Source organism: Vulpes vulpes, chromosome 14 (genome assembly GCF_048418805.1).
Source record: "Vulpes vulpes isolate BD-2025 chromosome 14, VulVul3, whole genome shotgun sequence".
Taxonomy (NCBI): domain Eukaryota; kingdom Metazoa; phylum Chordata; class Mammalia; order Carnivora; family Canidae; genus Vulpes; species Vulpes vulpes.
In genome coordinates this window covers 90302370-90325093 of record NC_132793.1, presented here as the reverse complement: position 1 = coordinate 90325093, position 22724 = coordinate 90302370, and the positions used below count along the sequence as shown (strand labels likewise).

Sequence of the window (22724 nt, the reverse complement as noted above, 5' to 3'; positions counted from 1 at the left end):
AAGGACTGTGTTCCCAAAGACTTCCTAGAACAAAATATCTGATACTAAGATAGCTTAAAACCCCACTCCTTGGAAGAAAATCCATTCCAGGACCCAGTATACAACAATGAATGTCTTGCCACCACTGCCAGACCCTGAACCCATAGGGCAAGCTTCTGCAGGACCATGGATTCTCAATATCTGGTTTCTTCCCATTTAGCATGTGTTTAAGGTTTATCCATGGTGTAGCACTACCAGTACTTCACTCCTTTTTATAGCTAAATAATATTCCATTGTATGGATATGCCACATTTTGTTTATCCATTTACCAACTGATGGGCTTTGGGTATGATTTCAGTTTGGGCTATTATAAATAATGTAGCTTTAAACATTTGTGTACTTTTTTATGAGGCCACAATTCTTCAGTTCTCTTGGTTATGTACCCAGAAGTCAATTTCTGGATCATGGTAAGCTTTGGATAAAATAACCCACAAGGCAACACACCACTCACAGGACATGAGCCTGGGATCTAGAGATGGCTTTCTTCTAAGTAATGAATCCTTTGTGGATTTTTCTATATTCATTACAGAAACAAATAAATTTCTCCCCAGTAATTCCTTTTAGAGTGCATTTATAAGACACAATCATTATCACTCCCAACACCAAATGCATAAACAACCAAAGAAAAGTAGATAAACTACACATCATCAAAATTCAAAATGCTGCACCTCAAATTACACCATCAAAAAAGTGAAGAGACAGGGACACCTGGGTGGCTCAGCTGGTTATGTCTCTACCTTCAGCTCAGGTCACAATACCAGGATCCTGGGAGTGATCCTGGGGTCCTGGGATCGAGTTCCACATCGATCCAGCTTCCTGCATGGAGCCTGCTTCTCTCTCTGCCTATGTTTCTGCCTCTGTGTGTGTGTATCTCATGAATGAATGAATGAATAAAATCTTTTTTTTTTTAAGTGTCCAACTCTTGGTTTTGGTTCAGGTCACGATCTTAGGGTCCTGAGATTGAGCCCTACGTCAGGCTCTGCACTTAGCATGGAGTCTGCTTGTTCCTCTCCATCTGCTCCTCCCTCCCCATAAATAAATAATTTTTTAAAAATCCTTAAAAACCATTACAGCAAGTGAAAGAAGGCAGACAGAAATGACCACTCATAGTATTATACTTGTAAGACATGTCCAAAACAGATCTATAGAGAGGGAAAGTATATTTGTGGTTGCCTAGAGCTGAGGGTGGATGGAAAGGGAGACTGCTAATAGATATAGGGTATCTTTTTGGGATAATGATTGTAGTGTTGATTGCACAACTCTATAAATATACTAAAAACCATGAAATTATATATACTTCAAATGAAAATGTTATGGTTTGTAAATTACTGATTTAAGAAAAACAACACACCACATGTACACTCACACACACACACACACACACACACACACACTTTATAGACACTCCCCTCACAAGCTACATGGAAGGGAACCCTGCACAAGGCCCCAGACCAAACTGGACTGTGTCACTGGCTGGAGAGGGTGTTGCTTGGAGCGCCAGTGTGTTGTGTTTTCTTTAACTCTGCAAGGTTTGTTTTTGCATCTGTAAATGAACTACACCAACACATCAGTTGTTCTCCCTTGGGAGGATGCTTTTATTGAACAGTAACTTCATGAAACCCCTGAGATATTTTCATCAGTTCATTTCCAGGTAAACACAAAGTACTAGCCATTCGCCCTGAACAATGCCAAGTTCACAGCATCCATTTTGTCACACAATGAAGAGCATTACACGTGGAGTACCCCTTGACTGCAGATGCCACTGATGAGTCTATTTTTATGGTTTGTCCCTCCTTCACAAGGGGCCCAAAGGCACTGAGAGATTTCATGGTCTTCATATGGAGCTCTAAGCTCTATTTCCTTCCATTGGACTTTTCCCTCTTTCTAATGGGTGTAAGACAACAACTCCAGGGGAACACTCTAGAAGAGACTCTTCCAGAGAGAAGAGTCTGAGTCCAGTAAACACATTTCACTTATCTGTACATTGCCAGTACCCAGCACAAAGCCCAGTCCCAAGCAAGCATGCTAAATATTTGTTGTACAACAGGGTGGGGGATGGATGGGTTGGTGGAGAGATGGAGAAATAAACAAATGGGCAGATGTGGACAGATGGATGTACAGACAGGTGGGTGGATGGACAGATGGATGGATGGACGGATGGATGTCAGAAGGATGGATAGACAGGCAGGTGAGTATATGGATAAATGAATGGAAGGATGAACAGATGGACAGATGCGTGGGTGGACAGATGGATGAGTAAATAAGTAACAGAGGTCCCATCACATGTGCCCTCTGACCACTAGGGGGGCAGCAGTGAGTATCTTGCCAGCACATGGGGCTGGTGGTCTCCTCCCCATCCCCAGGCTCCAGGATGAGCTTTACGGCACCCCTAAAAAGCTGAAACTGTTATTCCATCCATCTCCAGCATTTAACAGAGGAGCAGAAGGAAGGTGTCACCCCTCACCCCTGAGGAGATCTGCTACCACTCATTCCCCACACAGTTACTGAAGACCAGGTCTACAATGGCACTGAGGAAACAAGAAGCAAATGAGCAGACCCAGGGCTGGTCCTGCTGGTGGCTCATGGGAGTCACAGCCAAGTGCCCAGGGTCTTGAGGCCATATAGGAAGGGGAGGAGGAGGTAGGTGGTCAGGAAGGGACAGTGAAGCTGAGATTAGATGCCTCAGTAGGAATCAGGCTGACAAGTTGTGTGTGCAAAGGCACACACAACCACAGCTGGGATGGGGGAGAGATGGCAGGAAGAAAGAGAGAGAGAGAAGGAGGAAGAGGACACAGAGAAAGAGAGACAGAAGGACAGAGGGAGAGGAGGACAGGCATGTGCCCCAGGCAGAGTGAGCGGGTGAGTGCTGACCCTGGAGCAAGAGCACAGGTGTGTCTGAGGAAAGGGAAGCCCAGGCAGCTGGGATACAGAAAGCAAGGAAGGTGCCCAGAGATGGGAACTGAGTCTTCAGGGCCCTAGGTAGCCCCAGAGACAGTGATAAAGCCATCCAGGAGTGTCCTCAGGGATAAGGTCAAATTTGCATTCACCCACAAGTAGGGGCTGGGACTGGGCTGCCTGCCCCAAGAGGACCCAGGCAGCTTTCATTGGTTGGAATCCTACTGAACACTGGTGAGACTAGGCCAGCTGCAGAGAAAGCCCTACCACAGCTTCTAGGGAGCAGGCTCTGGGGCCTCATGAAGCAGCCCAGACTGTGCCTTACCCTGTGAAGCCTGCTTGCCTGTCCTCACCGGGGTCTTCCAGACTGGGTCCTTGGCTCAGCTCAGAATCCCCAACGGTGGCCAAGTATGTGCCACGAGCAGGGTGGTATACATAGCTGAGGAGGCCACTGTCTCGCTAGGTGCAGGCAGGCCATTAGCTCTACAGTCACTTTTACCAGTACAAGCCTTTTCCCTAGAGGCATCAATATGCTGGAAGAGCCATCAGCACAAAGTTCCCTCCAGTGGCTTCCCCTCTGAATGGGGTTATGGCTACGATCCTGATGTCCCCCGGAACCCACTCTGAGTGCCTCCTGTATACCAGGCCACATGTGAGTGAGGGTGTACATCAGCAGGCAGTCCCAGCCACTGCCCTCAGGGAGCTCCCGATATGGCAAAAGCTTCTCTGGAAAAGATTCTTCTCCCCAGAAACCCTTCTGGTGTCTGTGGTCTCATGATGACATCTGAGCTGGTGTGGGCAGACCTGAGACAGATTGCTGCAGTGCAGACCAGAAGGGGCATGGCCCTTCTCAGAGTTTCCTTGTGTGAAAGAAGGTTCAAGTGGTTCCAGTACCGTCTTTACAAATTCATCCTGAGTCACAGAAACCATATCAGGTTTAACAAACGCACTTCTGAAATCGAAGCTCGGGAAAATAACTGCCTGTACCTGTTGAGATCTCTGTGCTCGAAGACTGAAGCACTCTCCCAGGCTTCCTCTCACCTGGGCCCCCCAAAAAGTCTGAGGTAGGCAGGGTCTATGCCCTAGCTTTTCTCCTCAAAGGGCAACATAGCAAGGGCAGAGGCTGGCTCCTGGCCACCCACAGAGTGACAGAGGCAGCCCTCACACTCATATCCCCTGGGGCCCAGAGAGGCCACTCCCCAAGACTCAGGCTGGCCTCTGCGAGTTAGGAGCTGGGCCGCATGTGCTTCTGCTGGGACTCCCAGGCTAGCCCCACATCCATCACAGTCCTCTTGGCCTCTTTCTCCTCTGGCTCGGCCCAGCGGGCTGGTCTAAGCCGCCCCACGGCTGCTTCTTTCACTCCGCAGTCTTGATCACTCTTTGTCTTTTCCGGTTCTCCGCTGGTCCTCTCCTGAATCAAAAAAGAATCAACCAAGCTTTCCAACACATGGTGTAATGGGCCTGCCAGTGTCCTAGCCAGGCCAGGCCCTTGCACATGCTGTGTGCTCAGATTCAGAACAGACAAGCCAGGTTCAAACACCTCAGCCAGCTATGGGGACACTTTATTTTGTTCATAAGATTCTCTGAGTTATGTATTTACTGGTGGGAACGTATTTCCTGACAGGAACTGAAGAGCCCAGCCCATGGAGATCAGAGAAAGAGCAAAGCAAGGAAGCTCTACTTTTCAAAGGTGGTACTCTTATGACTAATGATATGGACTTCCCCAGACACGTGCCCATGGGTGTGACATCACACCGAACCTCTCCTGCTTCTCTAACAGCCTTCAAGGTTTAAAAGGAAAGTCAGAGAGGGGCAGCTGGGTGGCTCACTGGTTGAGCATCTGCCTTTGGCTCAGGTCATGATCCCGGGGTCCTGGGATTGAGTCCCACTTCGGGCTCCCCACAGGGAGCCTGCTTCTCCCTCTGCCTATGTCTCTGCCTCTCTCTGTGTGTCTCTCATGAATAAATAAATAAAATCTTTAAAAAAAAAAAAAAAACATGAAAGTCCAAGATCAGCAAAAAGGCAAAGCACAATACTCACAATTCAGTGGCCTGGTAGGGCCATATATTAGCCCCTTTTTCCATTGCAAACCAAGGAAAATGAAAGCCCTCCTCTGCCAGCTTTTCTAAAACAATCCAGCACTTACTAGGATATATTATGCCTTTGATGTTGAGTTTTCTATCCCAGTACCACCTACTTTCCAAAATAAGCAACATTGCTCACAAGCTGCAATTTTAAGTTTTGGAGTTTAAAATCATTAACTCTTTAGGAATTCAAGAGCAAAGATGCTTTTGTCATCTGAATTACCTTGCATGGCGAGTATCTGTCTGGGCTTCAGGGAATTGTTTAATGGAATCACACCACTTCCAATCTTATGAAACACTGAACAGACAATGGGCCACTAAGAAATACTTAGCAGTCATCCTTATCCATAGTTTCTCTTCTCTCATCACTCTGGGTTCTATGATAACCTAATGCCATATTCCATTTTCTAGCATCTGGGCTTGAGGGGCAGAGTGGGAGAGAAAGAAATTTGTCTACACATTTGCTCTGCTTGAAAGATGCTGGTCCATGGCAGAATGTGAAATTCAGATTTTTCAATATTTCCTTAACAATGCAAGGCTACAGCTGATTCCCATGTGTCCCGTTTAGTTCTGGCTTTGTTAGAGCCTGTCTAGCTTCAAGAAGAGCCTCTCCTCATACTGCAGTACAGAGACTCTGAGTCAACAGCCCACAGCCATGAAGAAGCCCACAGCCAAGGTTATTAGGAAGATGCTTTGCAAGTTTAGAGCTTCACTAAACAAGCACAACATGATTGCTAAGAAAACAAAACCCATTCCTAGAACGACACATTCACCACCGTACCTTCTTGTCATCTTGAGATGGTCTGGGCCCATCATCTGGAGAAGTCCGCCCATGATGGCTCATGTCCTCCTTGGAATTTCCTGGGTGAGCTGCCCTCCCCAACCAAGAAAGGAGGATAAGCAAACAGGGGTGGTTCCAAGGGAGTGGACAATCGAAAGATTAATAATACACTTGGGACCCCTCCAAAAGCACTGATCACCACAACCCAATTCCATCTTCTTGACTTTCACTGTGACATCTGTTACAGCACCCTCCGGAGGACAGGGAAACCTGCCAGGTTTGGGCAGACGTGAAGTGATGGCTCTACTCAAGGGTTTCTGATCTGGAATTTGATCTTTTCTTCCAATTATTCAGATGTTAAATGGAGTCAGTTTCTAGTTATATTCCTTTGCTCACTAGAATTTTTACTTGAAAGAGAGCCCATAATCACACTTTTAAATTCAGCCCCCCACTCCCTCTTACCAAATCAGCCCCAACTTGGAAAGGGATGATTTTCTTATCCCACTGTGTACTTCCCTAGGCCCCAAAATCCATGTGTGGATGTGTGTGTGTGTGTGTGTGTGTGTGTGTTGGAAGAATGTTCAGATCCTTTAAGAAAAAAATATTCAGTTTTCCATTTGAGCCAAAAATGTAAATGAAACACATTTTTCAGGGCACCCGGGTGGCTCAGTTGGTTAGGCATCTGACTGTTGATCTCAGTTCAGGTCTTGATCTCAGAGTGGTAAGTTCCATGCTGGGCATGGAACACACTTAAAAAAAATAAGAAATGCACTTTTTAAATAAGAATATATTATTTAGTTGTTACCTATATACATAAATTTTAAAATCTATTTATAGACTTTATGAATTAGCCAACTTTGGTTTGGCAAAACTGAATCATAAGCATTTAAAAATACCAGCATACTTTAGTGCTCTCTCAAGAGTTTCTATATAATGCAGTAATGGTTGCCCACGTACTTCTCCGTAAAAATGCAAACTCATAAATGAGTTCAGACTCAGTCAGCCTCAGTATCCTTATCACCTTTGCCAGTGGCCCAGCACTGGTAGATCCTCCATTATAGTAATCTATTGAATTAATGAGAAAATACGTGAACGTATGAATGAAAGAATGAATGACAGAATGAAGTAGACAATCCCTTATTTCCTACCCTTCCTGATGTGTAAGGCTATGTGTTTACGTGGTATGGACTAAAGCATGATAGAAACTACCAAATACTTGCTCATATTTTATTCCTAACCAATAAAGGTTCAATAATTTTTAAAAATGAATGCTCTAATTTGGAAGCACCAGGATAAGACTCTGAGAAGCAACCACACAGATGGGTCAAAGTAAGTTACCATCCAGGAGTTGCCATCCAGGACGCAGTAGATGACAATAGCCACGAGAGGGAGCCACACAACCTTTCAAAAGCGCAGCATTAGGAAAAACCCATCCAGTATGGTGGTTCTCCTCTCAGCACTTACCCACCACAGCTCATTGCCATAAAACTGCTATTACTACTGCACTGTATAATGTCCAACTCATCATCAGAACAAGGTGAGATGAGGCTAGAGTTGCAGTTTGCTAAGATTCAGACTTTTAGAAAAATGACCCCACCTCCCCAGCTCATATATTTCACATCTTTTTATGTACACTCTAGCATTAAAAATTAAATGTAAATGGAAGAAAATTATTTTCCCTACAGATGATGATTGAATATATTAAAAATCCACCTGGAAAAAAAGCAAAACTATAACCTAAGGAATGAAAAAATTAATTTTTAAAGCTGTGTGCAATTACTTCCTGCCTCCAGCCACATTTTTGTAACTTTCCACTGTTGGAGCATTCAATTTCATCTCCTCCACTACAAAAACCTAAAGCATGTGCAAGCTAAATGAGAAGTCACACTAGATAGAATTATGATCCTATTGGTCAAGTTTCAAAGGCTTCATATGTAACTGAGTGTAGGAAGAAAAAACTTTCCCACAAACTCCTTCTCTCAAAAGTTCTGAAAACCCTGTAAATATTTTCAGGGCCATTATAAGCCACAGATGTTATCAACAGGCAAGATCCATGCAAACTTTAAAAGACCTAGTCCATAAAGGACTCTGCCTCAAAAATAGGTTTCGAAACTTTTGAAAAGAGCACAAGTTAATTTCCCTTTGGAATGATGTAAAATGTCCATGCCTTACTTAGAATGTAAAAAGCAATTGGCTCTGCTGGGCTTCTTGCTTACAGTTCTATTTCTACAGCACATGAAATTGTAGGAAACCTCCAAAATAACAGTCAGAAATAAAGGAACAAAAGATAGAACTTGAAAAACAGAACAATTCAAGAAAGCAACTCTAAGAATAACAGACTGATTAAAAACTAAAATTAAATTAAATGGCTATGTTAGGGATGCCTGGGTGGTTGAGTTGGTTAATCAGTTAAGCATTTGCCTTCAGCTTGGGTCATGATCCTGGAGTCCTGGGATTGAGCCCTGCATTGGACTCCCTGCTCAGCGGGGAGTCTGCTTCTCCCTCTGCTTCTCTTCCTCACTCATCCTCTCTTTCTCGCTCTCTGTCTCTGTCTCTCAAATAAAAATAAATAAAATCTTTAATTAAATAAATAAATGGCTGTGTGAGATTTCCAGGCAAGAGAAGATTCCAGAACCTACACTGTTTGGTGACCTGTGGGAAAACCTAATGGGCTAACACTTGCAGATTTCCATGAAGGCAGAGACTAAAAACTGAGACACTGCAGAGCATCTGGGCAAATCTGTGATTGCATTTGCAGCCCCCACTCACCAACCCGGAAAAAAACCTGAAATGTCAGTGCTGACAAAATTGTTACATGATGAAGCTGGCTGGCTGAAAACCTTCCCAAGTGAATTAAAATCCTGACTGCTGGCCCTGGGGGGGAGACAGAAGTTGTGGGTGAAACTGGGAACTAGCTATGATTTATACAAGGAGTGAAAAGACCATAATTTAGATTTTTTTTTAATTATATAGTTTCAGTAATCTAATTATATCCTAATTATAATGATGACCCTTCTTTCTTCAAAAGACTCAAAGCATGCTTCTGGAACATTCTCTGTGAAAGTCCCCTCATTTGCTGTTTTAAAGAGAGAGTTGGCAAATCTCACAGTGAGTTAAAGTGACAGGTCTGGCATCTGACTCCCAGCTCAGTTTCCTGTGACCAGACCACACCAACTTTCAGCTCTTGAAATAACCCCCAGAGGAATTCTCCGAGGAAAGCAGTCTCCCCAATTATGCCAAAACATCCTCCCCCTGCTTGCCCCCCTCTGGCCTGTGCAATTTCCATATTATTTCCACATTCTGATATGCAAACCTTTTCTCTTTTTTCATTCCCAGCCAAGGAACTGTAACGTCCAAGACACAAAGGCCTCGTCCACGTGGGAGCTGCAGGCTCATTTGTGAAGCTCCTCGATAAACCCGTTGAGCTTACTGAGTGGGGATCCGGGCCAGCTCCCCCTTCATTTCTAACTGTGGATGCCACAGGGCAAGTCACTTAATCGCCTCATTAGGATCACAGTCACAGCCCTGCCAGTGGCCTCTTTCCCAGGTGCCTGGTCACCCCATTAATATCTGTAAAGATCCATTAAACCTTCTAGCTGAAAGGCACCATAAAAGCAAAACCTATCACTGTTATCATCAATAAACTCCAAGGCGCTCTTTCTTCCCTGTCACGACCTAAAGTAAATCAGTTATCCACTGTCCCCTAATGAGCTACCTGCAGCCTGGGAAATGGCATTTCATGCTGACAGGAGCTTTCTTTCCCAGGAGGGAAGAAAAGCCAGCGCTTTTCACTTTGGCCAGTGAACTTAAACTGTGAGACCCTCCTGCGCCTCCCACCCATACACGGCACCTGCAGCCTTGTCCCCAGGGGCCCTCGCCATGAGCAGGGGGCTGAGAACCACCAACAATGTGCAGTCCAAATCACCCACGTGGAAGAGGTGGAAGGCACGCTGTTGAAAAGCAACTTGGAGAACCAGACACAACTGCATCTGGTCTTCCCACCTGTTGCCTCCCATTAGGACCCTCCATCAAAATCCCAGCAAACTCACCGTGGGGCTCTAACTGAGGACAAAACCCCAAACTGAGGACAATGTGTCTGTAAGAGGGGCTGCCCAAATCAACAACGTCTCCACACAGCAGCATACTATGCTGCCAATAAAAAGGACAGAAAGGGGACACCTGGGTGGCTCAGCAGTTGAGCCTCTGTCTATGGCTCAGGCCTTGATCCTGGGGTCCTGGGATCAAGTCCGGCATCACCCTCCCTGCAGAAAGTCTGTTTCTCCCTCTGCCTCTATGTGTCTCTCATAAATAAATAAAATCTTAAAAAAAAAAAAAAAAAGGACAGAAGGACAAGGTACTCCTTTGCAGAATGCTATCTATGCAACACCACCACTATGCATGCGTGTCATCTCCCACAAGGGAAGGGTGGGCATGGAAAGCTTGTGCTTCACAGTGAGTCCTTTGGTGGCTTCACCAATCTTTAAGCAGGTGCACACATTACTCTCCTTCCACGGTTCAGAGATCCCGTCTAGTTATAAACGGGGAGCCCCTCCGTCCCAGGGAGCTTCTGACTTAGCTGCATCGGGGGAGACCTAGAGCAAGGTCGAGAAGATGTGGTGCACTCAGGAAAGGAAGGTGGGCCGAGGACAAGAAACCACCTCCCGGGCCTCACTCCCTCCTGTTCTGCGACAACAAACCCAACACCCGCACAGGCCAGACTCCATCGGTAGCATTGACCTGTGCTTCCACGGGCACGTCGTTCCCCGGGACTCACAGTCTGGAAGCTGGGCCTGCTGCTGCCGAACCTTCAGCCAGATGCTGCCTCGCTGGCCCCAGGCTCCGGGGGGCTCCACCTCCCACAGGCGCCCCCGCTCCTCCGGATGGGCCTCCAGGAACTTCCTGCAGACTGAGGATGCGCACGTGTCGGCCGGAAGGCCCGCCCCCCCCCGCGGCCTCTTCCGGTTCCTGCCGCGGCCCCGCCCGCCGCGCCCTGGCTCCCCGCGCTGATCCCGCTGCGCGCGAACCACGTCCTGCTCCGGCTGCCACGTGCTCCCGCTTCCGTCCACCCCGTCTTAGCCAGGGTCGCTGTAACAATGCGTCCCACCCCGGGCGGGGGGCTTCACCGACAGACCTAAGCTGCCTCACTGTGGGGGACAGAAGCCCCACATCCAGGTGACCGCAGGGGCTCGCAGAGGGTTGCCTGGTTCCTGTGCCCGCACGTGGTCGTCCCTCGGTGTCTGTCCCGGGCCCCTCTTCTAAATAAGAACCTCTTCTTACCAGTCTACTGGATCAGGGCCCCACTCCTATGAGCTCACTTAATCTTACTACCTCCACATACAGTCACTTGGGAGAGGAGAGGGGAGGCTTCAACAGAAGACGTGGGGGGACCCCAGTTGAGCCCACAGCATCACCCTACACTGTCCTCTCAGGCACTGCCCTTCCTCCGAGCCTCGCCGGCTCTCCTCTCTAACAGACCCTTCCAGCGCATCCCCTGTGGATGCCTTGATTCCAGAGTCACCTCAAGGCTTAGAAACTTCTATGTCCACGTTCACAGGGTGAGCGTTTTTCACTTGGCAGTGAAATCCTGAATCCAGCCAAATGGGAAGCTGCTTGCTCCTGGTCCTGCAGGTGTCGGTGGGGGCAGCATCGGCCCGCTCCTAGTATTTCCCAGCCCAGGGCAACTGCACAGATGGAAACCTCCAGAGCATGACACTAAGTATTCCGAAAGTGTAAGCCAAGCTAGCAGAGTGCTAGATAGAATGATCTGCTTTCCCATCTTGACAAATATAACTTCATAATAACAGGGAAAGCTAGTTTCAAATTTAGAATTCTTGGACTCCTTGGAGTTTTGCACCAGAATGTAGCAATACCAAGAGAGCTGGCCCCCTGAAGGCAGCCCACCTGCTTCCCTTCCTACCCCAGCGCCACACACATACACCCAGCAAGGGGTCTGTGCATACAAGTGTGGACACCACGCCCATACTCCATCCACACCCCATCAATGGCTGTCCCTGGGATCTAAAGATAGGCAAACTGGTGTCATGGTCCACCCTTAAGTGCATAGATCCAGGGATGGAGTCCACTCCGGCCTTCAGCACCACTGGCAGGAAACCCAGGGTCCTGGTACCTTGAGTCAGCTTAGAAGGCATTGCCTGGACCAGGTAGGAATACCCTCTTGGGCCCACAGACCCCTTTATACCATGGAGAAAGACACAGCTGCAAGAGGCTCTAAAGCATGGGGCCATGGGCAGAGGAGTCCCTCTTGTCCATTCAAAGAGCAAGACTGTGCTCAATAAAAGTCAGTGAAGCATGCAGTCAGTGCACCTGCACCCAATCTTGAGCCTCCAGCAGCTTCTTTCTCCACTGTCTACCTGTTCACCTATGTGCCCAGATACAGCCAGGGGTGATATAAAAGCCTGAGGCCCCAGCATGCTCAGTTAGACAGCTGAAACCCCAAAGACAAATAGCATGCTTCAGAATCAGCACCTTCGTATCTTCTTTCTCTGCAGGGCAGAAACAGAGAAGGAAAAACAGGGATCCACAGAACCCTGCAAAGGTCTTAGCAGCGCTGCTGGGGCAGCCCCCAGTCCTTGGAGCCCGCTATTCCCCTAGGGAAAGCTGAGGAGGCTGCCCTGGGAGGCCAATGTACTCAAGCAAAGGTCTCAGAGCTGAAGCAAAAATAAGGAGGGGTGGAGGGCACCTGGGTGACTCAGTCATTTAAGTGTATGCCTTCAGCTCAGGTCATGATCCCAGGGACCTGATGGTCCTTCTCAGTGGGGAGCCTGCCTCTGCTACTCTCCCTGCATGTGCTCTATTTCTCAAATAAATAAAACCTTTAAAAAAAAAAAAAAAAAGGAGAGGAACACAAAGGACAGGCATTTGGACAGAGAACCAGCTGCCTAGGTTCTGGAACTTTCCAAATACCTCGAAGTGAGCAATACAGAGCAGAAAGCCTGGAATGCTCTCTGCAGAAATTCACAGATCTTCAAAGTTTTTCCAAAGAGTTTGGAAATACAAAGAAATGACTAAATCTACTTGAAAATAGGTTTCACCTCCTTTTCTTGAGAGCAACAGAAACTTCCTTACTTTTCCTACTTTGTCTCTCTTATCTGTCATTCCTATATGATAATGGCACTGGATCCGAAAACATCTGTATGACAAGAAGTATAACAGAATCCAATGCGAGGTAGGTGTGCTTCATGGGAGTGGTGGGGTGCAAAGGGACCTTGGGGAGATGCTCACCAGAATCTACCCCTCTTACAGACATGGAATGTGATGCTTCACATCAGAGCTTTCTTCATTTCCTCTGACAAGTATTTATAAAGATTTCTCTTCCAGAATGTAGAAAGGGATTGTGACAGTTCATTTTAAGTTTCAACTTGACTGAGCCAGGGGTGTCCAGATATTTGGTCCAACATTATTCTGAGAGTGTTTATGAAGATGTTTTGGATGAGATCAGCATGAGACAGTAGACTGAGTGAAGCAGATTGCCTTCCCTCATTGGGTGGGCCTCTTCCCATCAGTTGAAGGCCTGAATACAGAACAAAAAGACTAAACCTCCCACAAGAGGGAACTCCTCCTGCCTGTTGAGCTGGGACATCGATCTTTTACTGCCTTTGGATTTAAACCAAAAAGTTTTTGTTGGCTTTTCTTGGGTCTGGAGCCTGCTGGCACTTGGACTGTTATGACACTACCAGCTCTCCTGAATCTCTTGCTTGCTAAATGTGGATCTTGAGAGTCTCAGTCTCCACACTATTGTAAGCCAACTCATAATAAATCTCTTCTCTCTACATACATACAGCCTATTGGTTCTGTTTCTCCAGGGAAAGAGAAAGTACAGGGACTCAGTAGGTTGAGAATGGAAAGGGGGACTGTCTCTATAGGGAGAGCTACAGAGGTGCTTGGGGGCTCAGTGCAGTCAGAGCCTGCCTTTGCACTCCAGCTGCCCTCCCAGCTGAAGTTCCTGTGATCCCTTGCAGCTTCTAGTTGAAAGGACAAAGTCATGGGCTCTAAGTTTCAAGTGAAAGAGCAAAGATCCTCTGAGCACCCAGCAGCAATCAGCAGCACAGGTACACTTCTCTGGATTCTGCTTCTCTTGACATTGTGTGACTTCTTTGTTATTATCTCTAAATCCAGTTATTTCTCAGACTGAGAAGGGCTCACCCTTTGTGATACAGCATAAAGTCTCATCTGTGCTGAAGCAATGGGAGATTTCTTGAGGGGGAGAGAAAACCCACATGCTGAGAGTGCCAAGGAACCTCCTCCGCACGATCACCTAGAATGCACATGTGTTATCCATCACCATTACCCCAGCACTTCCACCTGATACAAGGTGGGTTTACCTTGGTACATGGCAGGAGAAATTGGCCAACTGACACCCAGGGCCTCGTCCTCTCGGAATGTCTCACAAAAGTCCTGCAGCATGGCCATGCCCAGGCCTTGGCGACGGTAAGTCCTCCTGACAAACACAGTGTCGAAGACCGGCAGCAGGTAGCATGCACCCGTGCCATCACCACACAGGCTGCCTGCAGGGGAAGGAAGTGACATGCATTGTTCCCAGACTTGCACCAAGCCACCAGGACCCTGCGGGACTCCTGCACAGCTGGGCATGGATACCACTTGGATGAAGGGCTCACATCACTAAACAACAGATCATCCCAAACCACCAGTTCTCCAGCTGGCTGATCAGCCCACATGTTACTGATTGCTGGGAGTACAGCCACCAGACTACTGCACTGAAATGAAAAGCAAACCCAGGTGAATGCACCATTCATGCACCCAAGACCCTCAGATTCCTCCCTCACCATTCACAGTTCACAGAGACATTGAAGTCAGTGAGGAGCATCTGGGTGACATCAAAATTCTCCATGAACCCAGGGATGATGGGCTGGGAGACCCACCTAACACATCTGTTAGGGCATGGACTTGTTTTGATAACAAAGGGTCATCATGTCCTACTAAGGCAAAGTACATCTACCCTGAATAGACTCAGTCCTGTTTCCCCTACAGCAAAAGTGACCTTACTACAGCAGAGCAAGAGAGGTGGCAGTTGGCACCCTTCCCATTTTTCCACCCTGAACTCAACTTCCCTGCAACCAGCACCAGTGCCAGCACAGTTACTGTTTGTACCATGGGAGCTGAATCTTATAGCCAGTTGCCTCTGTCATCACCCTAACCAGATAATGACTGCTGCACGGAGCCTACTACATCACTTTTCTCACTTCCGAACTGCACAAGTGCCTGTGTCCTAGATGCATTAAAGTCCTGGAAAAGAAGTATGTAGCATATCAGCTCCTACTGGAAGAAGTGGATTGTCCCTGCCAAGATTCAGAAGGTGGGTAATTTCACAAACAAATAAACAAACAAAAACAAACAAAAAAAGACTCTAATTCTAATCAGCCAGACTGAGTTGTAGAGGTACATGCTATTATAGTAACTGGTTGTAAAAATGGCCACAATTACTCCCCTTCCTATATCCACATCCCTTTACATGTGGTTCTGAAGCACCTGCCATCAAGAAATGGGATCTGGCCTTGTAGGATCCAGTGCCCTTCCTTTCTCTCTCATATCCCTGCCACTCACCTCAATAACAAACGTGGACTAGCCTGTCACCATGAAAGAACCATGACCCAGGTACCCTTGTGTTCCCAGCAAACATCTTGCTACCCCCAAGAAGCCTGATGGCCACCCAGCTGAAACCCCATGGAAACTGTCAATCAAAAGATTAGTCAGTTTTGTGGCCAAAATGAATGAATGAATAAATAATCTGTAGCCAGTGATCAACACCACCCAATTCACTTGAGATGGCAATTGTAGAGTATTTGAATTTCACCCTTGGTGTTCTTGAAATGATAATACAAATTTGGGTTGGAATTCTGTAACTTCCAACTTTTATAGATGATGAGAACAACATTCCCCAAATGGAAAGTCCTCCAAAGCTGAGAAGGTTTAAAATTAAATAAAAATATAATTTCATTCACAATAGCTTTTAAAAAGTCATTTTTAGGAATATATTTAACAAACAAAGCCTTGAATACTGAAAAACTACAAAACATTGTGGAGGAAAATTAAATAAAATCTAAATAAGTGGAGACACTTCATGTTCATGGATTGGATGACTCAATACTGTTAAGATGGCAACTCTTCCCAAACTGGCCTGTAAGTTCAATGCCAGTCCTACCAAAATCCTAGAAGGCATTTTTTTGTAAGAGAGAGAGAGAGAAGGCAGAGGGAGAGGAAGAGAGAGAGTCTTTTTTTTTTTAATTTTTTTATTTATTTATGATAGTCACAGAGAGAGAGAGAGAGAGGCAGAGACACAGGCAGAGGGAGAAGCAGGCTCCATGCACCGGGAGCCCGACGTGGGATTCGATCCCAGGTCTCCAGGATCGCGCCCTGGGCCAAAGGCAGGTGCCAAACCACTGCGCCACCCAGGGATCCTGAGAGAGAGTCTTAATCAGGCTCTACGCCCAGCCCAGAGTCCAACATGGGGCTCTATCTCATGACCCTGAGATCATGACCTGAGTTGAAATCAAGAGTCAGGGATCCCTGGGTGGCTCAGCGGTTAAGCATCTGCCTTCGGCCCAGGGCATGATCCTGGAGTCCAGGGATCAAGTCCCATATTGGGCTCCCTGCATGGAGCCTGCTTCTCCCTCAGCCTGTGTCTCTGCCTCTCTCTCTCTCTCTCTCTCTCTCTGTCTTTCATGAATAAATAAATAAAATCTTTAAAAAAAAAAAAGAAATCAAGAGTCAGACACTTAACCAACTAAGCCATCCGGGCACCCCATCAGTAGGCATTTTTGGGGACAGGGACAAGCTGATATTAAAATTAACATGAAATGCAAAGTCTCTACAATAAGCAACCCAGCTCTGAAAAAGAAGAGTAAAGTTGGAGGTTTTATACTACCCAATTTCAAGGCTTCTTATAAAATCAAGGCAAACAAGTCAGTGAGATACTGGTGCAAGGATAGGCATGTTTTTCAGGGGAACATAAATGAGTCTAGAAATAAACTCTTTTACTTTGAACTTCAACAAAGGTGCCCTTTTCAAATGAGGTAAAGATAGTCTTTTCAAGAAATGGTAGTGGGATGACTGGATAGCAATAATTTAAAAAAAAAAAAAATTTAAGGGAAGAAGAAGCTAGCATAGAACAAAGCCCAGAATTAGACTCACACAAATATAGTCAATTGATCTCTGACAAAGGAGCAAAGTAAAGTCAATGATAAAAGGACAGTTCCAGTAAGTGATACTAGACAACTGGATATCTACATGAAAAAACAAAATCTAGACACAGACCTTAAACACTTCAAAAATTTTAACTTAAAATGAATGACAGACATAAATGAAAAACACAAAACTATAAAACTCCTAAAAAATAACACAAGAGAATATCTAGATGACCTTGGTTTTAGCAATAAAATTTTTACATACAACACAAAAGGCCCTATTCATGAAAAAAAAAACCTGATAAGCTGAATGTCATTAAAATTAAAAATTGCTGCTCCGTGAAAGACCATGTCAAAAGAATAAAAATGCAAGGCACAAACAGGGGAAGAGTATTTCCAAAAGACTTGTTTGCCTGATAAAAGACTGTTATCCAAAATATACAAAGAACTTTTAAAAACTCTACAGTAAGAAAACAAACAATTTGATTAAAAAGTGGACCAAAGGGACACCTGGGTGGCTCAGCGGTTGAGCATCTACCTTCGGCTCAGGTCGTGATACTGGTGTTCCGGGACTGAGTCCCACATCAGGCTCCTTACATGGAGGCCGCTTCTCCCTCTGCCTATGTCTCTGCCCCTCTCTCTGTGTCTCTGATGAATAAATAAATAAATCTTTTTTTTTAAGTGGGCCAAAAATTTTAAAAGACACCTCATCAAATAAGGTATAGATACAGCAGGGAAGCATATCAAAAGATGCTCCAGGGACACCTGGGTAGCTCAGTGGTTTAGCGCCTGCCTTTGGCTCTGGATATAATCCCGGAGTTCCAGGATCAAGTCCCACATCAGGCTCCCCGCATGGAGCCTGCTTCTCTCTCTGCCTGTGTCTCTGCCTCTCTCTGTTTCTCTCATGAATAAATAAATAAAATCTTAAAAAAAAAAAGATGCTCCACTCTATACATTATCAGGTAAATGCAAATTAAACCAACAAGATATCGCGGCACACCTAATAGAGTGGCCAAATTCCAGAACACTGTCAAAAACAAATGCTGGTGGAGAAATAGGACCTCTCATTCACTATTGATAGGAATGCAAAATGGTACAGTAACTCTGGATGGCAGCTTGATAATTTTTACAAGAGTAAACATATTCATACCATATGATCCATGAAATTGTGCTCCAAAAGGAGTTGAGAACTTATGTCTACACAAATGTTCATGGCACCTATAATTGCCAAAACTTGGAAGCAACCAAGGTATCCTTCAATATGTGAATGGATAAATAAACTATGGTACATCCAGATAATGGAATATTATTCAGGGCTAAAAAGAAAAAAGCTATCAAGCCACAAAAAGACATAGAGAAATATTAAGGCATATTACTCAGAGAGAAACCAATCTGAAAAGTCTATATACCATAAAATTACACCAATTAATGACATTCTGAAAAGGGCAGAAACAAAGGCAGTGAAAGGATCAGTGGTTGTCAAAGGGTTCTGGGAGGGAGACATGAGAAACACAGAGATTTTTAGGGAAGTGAAGCTATTCTGTATGAAGCTACAAGGGTAGATAAATGTCACTATACATCCATCAAAATCCATAGAATATACAACACAAAGAATGAACCCTAATGTAAACTATAGTCAATAATAATGTATCTTTCTGTACTGCATTGTTTCTCCCCAAGATTCTTACATTGAAGCCCAACTCCTAGTACCTAGGAATGTGGCTGTTTTTGGAGACAGGGACTTCAAGTGGTGATGAAGTCAAAGAGAGGTGACTTCACATTTCGAGTGAGCTCACATCCAATCTTATGAGTGTCTTTAGAAGAAGAAATTTGGACACACAGAGAAGTGCACACGCAGAGGAAAGACCATGTGAGGACACAGATAGAAGCAGCATCTGCAAGCTAAGGTGAGAGGCCTCAGAAGAAACCAAACCTGATCTTGGACTTCCAGTCTCAAAAACTGTGAGAAAACTACTTTCTGTTGTTTGAACCATCCAGTCTGCGGTATTTTGTTACAGCAGCCCTAGCCAACTAATAGGTGTATCAATACTGGTTATGAATTTTGACAAATGTACTGCACTAATGCAATATGTTAATAATACAGTAGTGTGTGTGTGTGTGTGCGTGTAAAAGAGTGGAAGGATAGAGGAGAACTCTCTATACTTTGTCCTCAATTTTTCTATAAACCTAAAACTACCCTAAAAAACAAAGCCTATTAAGGTAATAGGTATTTTTTAAAAATTAAGTTGAATGCTTACCTCACATCATATACAAAAATTAATTTAGGGTGAACTGAGGCACAAACAGAAGTTAAAACTATAAAGCTTTCAGAAGAAAATCTTCAAGACCTCAGGTTAGTCAGGGAGTTCTTAAATTTAATACCAGAAGCACAATCAATTGACAAATATGATTTCATCAAAATTAACTTTTGTACTTCAACATTAGACTGGAAGAAAATGTTTACCAATCACATTTCTGACTATATAAATGACTATCCAGACTATATGAAAAACTCTTGTAACAAAATAAAAGCAACCAATTAAAAATGGACAGATAATCTGAACAGATACTTCTTCAAAAAAGACAAACAAATGGTTAATAATCAGCGAAAAGACAATCATTAGCCATTAGGAAAATGAAAATTAAAACCACAATGAAATGCTACTTTTGACCTACTAAAAAATGGCTCTAGTCAAGAAGACAAGCATTAGTAAGTGTTGACAAGATGTGGAGAAACTGAAACCATCACATAATGCTGATGGGAATGTATAATGTTAAAGCCACTTTGTCAAATCTGACAGTTTCTTAAAGTTAAACATATGCTTATCAGATGACCCAACAATTCTATTCCTAGGAAGCTAATATTTGCTACAATTTGGATTAACCTCAAAAACATTAAGTAAAACAAGCCAGACACAAAAGACCAAATATTGTATCATTCCATTTAGATGAAATGCCTGGGAGAGGCAAATTGATTGAGACAGCAGACTGGGGGTTGCCTAGAGCTGGGGAGGAAACAGAGATGGACAGCAAGCAGGCAACTTTTGGGGGGTGATGTAAATATCTAAAATCTAGATGGTGGTGATGGTTACACAACCCTCTAAATTTCTTAGAAATCACTTCCCATTGGCAAATTTTATGGAGTGTAAATTATACCTCAACAAAATTGATTTTTAAAAGATACGATGAATTATACTAAAATTACTGTATTGGGGGCACCTGACTGGCTCAGCGGGTCAAGCATCTGTCTTTGGTTTCAGCTCAGATCATGATCTCAGGGTTGTGAAATGGAGCACCTCATCAGGCTCCACACCCAGCAAGGAGTCTGCTTCAGATTCTTTGTCCCTCACCCTCCCTCCCCATCTCTCCCTGCTCACATATTCTCTCTCTCTCTAAAATAAATAAATAAAATATATTGTTTTAAGATTTTATTTATTTATTCATGAGAGACAGAGACAGAGAGAAAGAGAGACAGGCAGAGGGAGAAGCAGGCTCTATGCAAGGAGCCTGACATGGGACTCGATCCCGGGTCTCCAGGATCAGGCCCTGGGCTCAAAACGGCACTAAACTGCTGAGCCACCCAGGCTGCCCTAAAATAAATAAATAAAATATTTAAATAAATAGGTAAATAATAAAAATAAAATTGTTTTGAAATTATATGAAAAAGATACAACCAAGTGTAAAAGAGGAAAAATAGTAACTTTACAGAGGAGAAACCTGTCAGATGCCCCCCTGAGTGACTGGAGTGAGCATCGCCAATAGTAATATTGGTATCATATACCTTCACATATGATATGAGCATGTGAGGACAAGGACACTTCCCTTTCCCCCCAAACCCATATCCCAGTCTAATCATGAGAAAATATCAGACATACTAAATTAAAGGACATTCCACAAATCTCCTGACCAGTACTCCTCAAAAGTGTCCAGGTCATGAAAGACAAGGAGAACAAAGAAATGGATCACATATGGGACAACAAGACAACAAGATCTGAAAACTACATGCAATGTGGTATCCTGCCTGGATCAAACCCTGTAAGAGAAAATGGACCTTGCTGAAAAATTAACCAATGTTAATTTCTTAGGTTTGATCCACGTACCTTGGGGACCACTTACATAACCACTGATCATATAAAACATTTACCAGTAGGGGGAGGTAGGTGAAGGGTATAACAGGAACTCTGAAATATCTTTGCAAATCCTCTATAAATTAAAAATTATTTCAAAATAAAAAGCTGGGGGAGAGGGAGGGCAGAAGAAACAAAAGCACTCCACCAGTCCTTTCTAAAAGCTAATTACATCATCAGGTTGGTCGAATAAAATCTATCTTCTAAAATCAATTCCCAGGGCACCTGGATGGTTCAGTAGGTTAAATGTCTGCCTTCAGCTCAGGTCATGATCCTGAGTCCTGGGATCAAGCCCCAAGCTGGACTCTCTGCTCAGCAGCAGAGTCTGCTTCTCCCTCTCCCTCTGCCCTTACCCCCGTTCCCACTCTCTCTCTCTCTCTCTCACTCTCTCAAAAATAAAATAAAATCTTTAAAATCAATTCTCAAAGCCAGAGAATTGGCTTTTTAATACAGTTATCAATTAACCGTAATAAGAATATTATGTGATTATGAACAGGGGCAGAGGCAATGAGCTGGCTGCATGCCAACAGACTCTTCACTCATAATGAGAACATAAAATCCAAGGAAATCATATCACATAGCATGGAATGGTTGGGAAGATTCCCAGTAATTATCTCATTCGTTATACCCATTTTACAGACATGGCAACTGACAGGGTCAAGAAAGATTGTTGACAGGGTCAACAAACAACATCAACAACAACAAACACGGAGAGAACAAAGGGCTTGGCTCCCTTCTGTCCATGTAACAACTGCCCTACTGCCTCTCATCAACTCACAGTGAGTCTGTTGATCCCAGAGCAAACTCAGACCAGCCCACACCACCAAAGTAGCTGGTGGCAGAACTAAACCAAGAACCAAGACCTCCTGTCCTTTCTTCTTCTTTGTCTGCTTTGTGTCCAAAGTTACCTTCAGTGATTATACAAGTTGTCTATACCTAACAACACTTAGAAGATTAAATCATATTCCAGATGTGCACTGTTCAAAATCGAAACAAAGATGCAATCTCTCAGGCAAATTTAAATATCCAGAAAGGTCTTTTACCTGAGGATAATTGATCCTGGAAAGAAAGGTCACAGGAACAGATCCATGGAGACCACAATTCATAGAAAATGGTGGTGATAAAACAAAAACAGACAGACAAAACTATGGTAAAGCACAAACCAGTCAGAATGTTCAATCCATGAGGCTATACCAGGGTGAACTTGCTAAACTGACAGCAGCATGAGATCATTCTTACCATAAATGCTGATAGGAAATAAACAGGAAAAGCTGAAAGTTAATAAGCCAAGCATCAGAATTTATAGGACTGAAAAAGAACAGAAGAGAAACCCAAAGAAAATAAAGGGAAGGAGACAAGGAGGATAGAAATTAATAAAATAGAAAACAAAAATACAACATAAAGGATTCTTTAAAATGTCAAGAGTTGCTAAAGTAAGAATGAATACACCATACATCAAGCACATTAGGAATTAAAATAAAGATACCACTATAGATGTGGCAGAGATTTCAAAGGCAAGAATATAACTCTACACCGATAAACTTGAAAACAGACAAAAAGGACAAATTCCTAGAACAATACAAACCATCAAAATTGGCTCATAAAAAAAACAGAAAGACTAACCTGTCCTATGAGC

General features: G+C 44.3%; 1 protein-coding gene across 3 annotated transcripts in view; it reads right to left on the bottom strand.

Moving 5' to 3' along the window:
• Positions 1-1606: 1606 nt before the first annotated feature.
• The window catches only part of FAM169B (Protein), an 88856-nt gene continuing 67738 nt past the window's right edge, over positions 1607-22724 (bottom strand). For 2 of the 3 annotated variants that reach the window (XM_072737185.1, XM_072737186.1), the window contains exons 6-9: positions 14142-14324; positions 10574-10705; positions 5800-5888; positions 1607-4345 (exon numbers count right to left, since the gene is read on the bottom strand). In XM_072737185.1, coding sequence (XP_072593286.1) covers positions 4160-4345; positions 5800-5888; positions 10574-10705; positions 14142-14324 — 590 coding nt within the window. In that variant the 3' untranslated portion in view covers positions 1607-4159. Of the gene's footprint in view, positions 4346-5799; positions 5889-7012; positions 10392-10573; positions 10706-14141; positions 14325-22724 lie in introns of those variants that run through there. The other variant, XM_072737187.1, reaches the window with a different exon arrangement.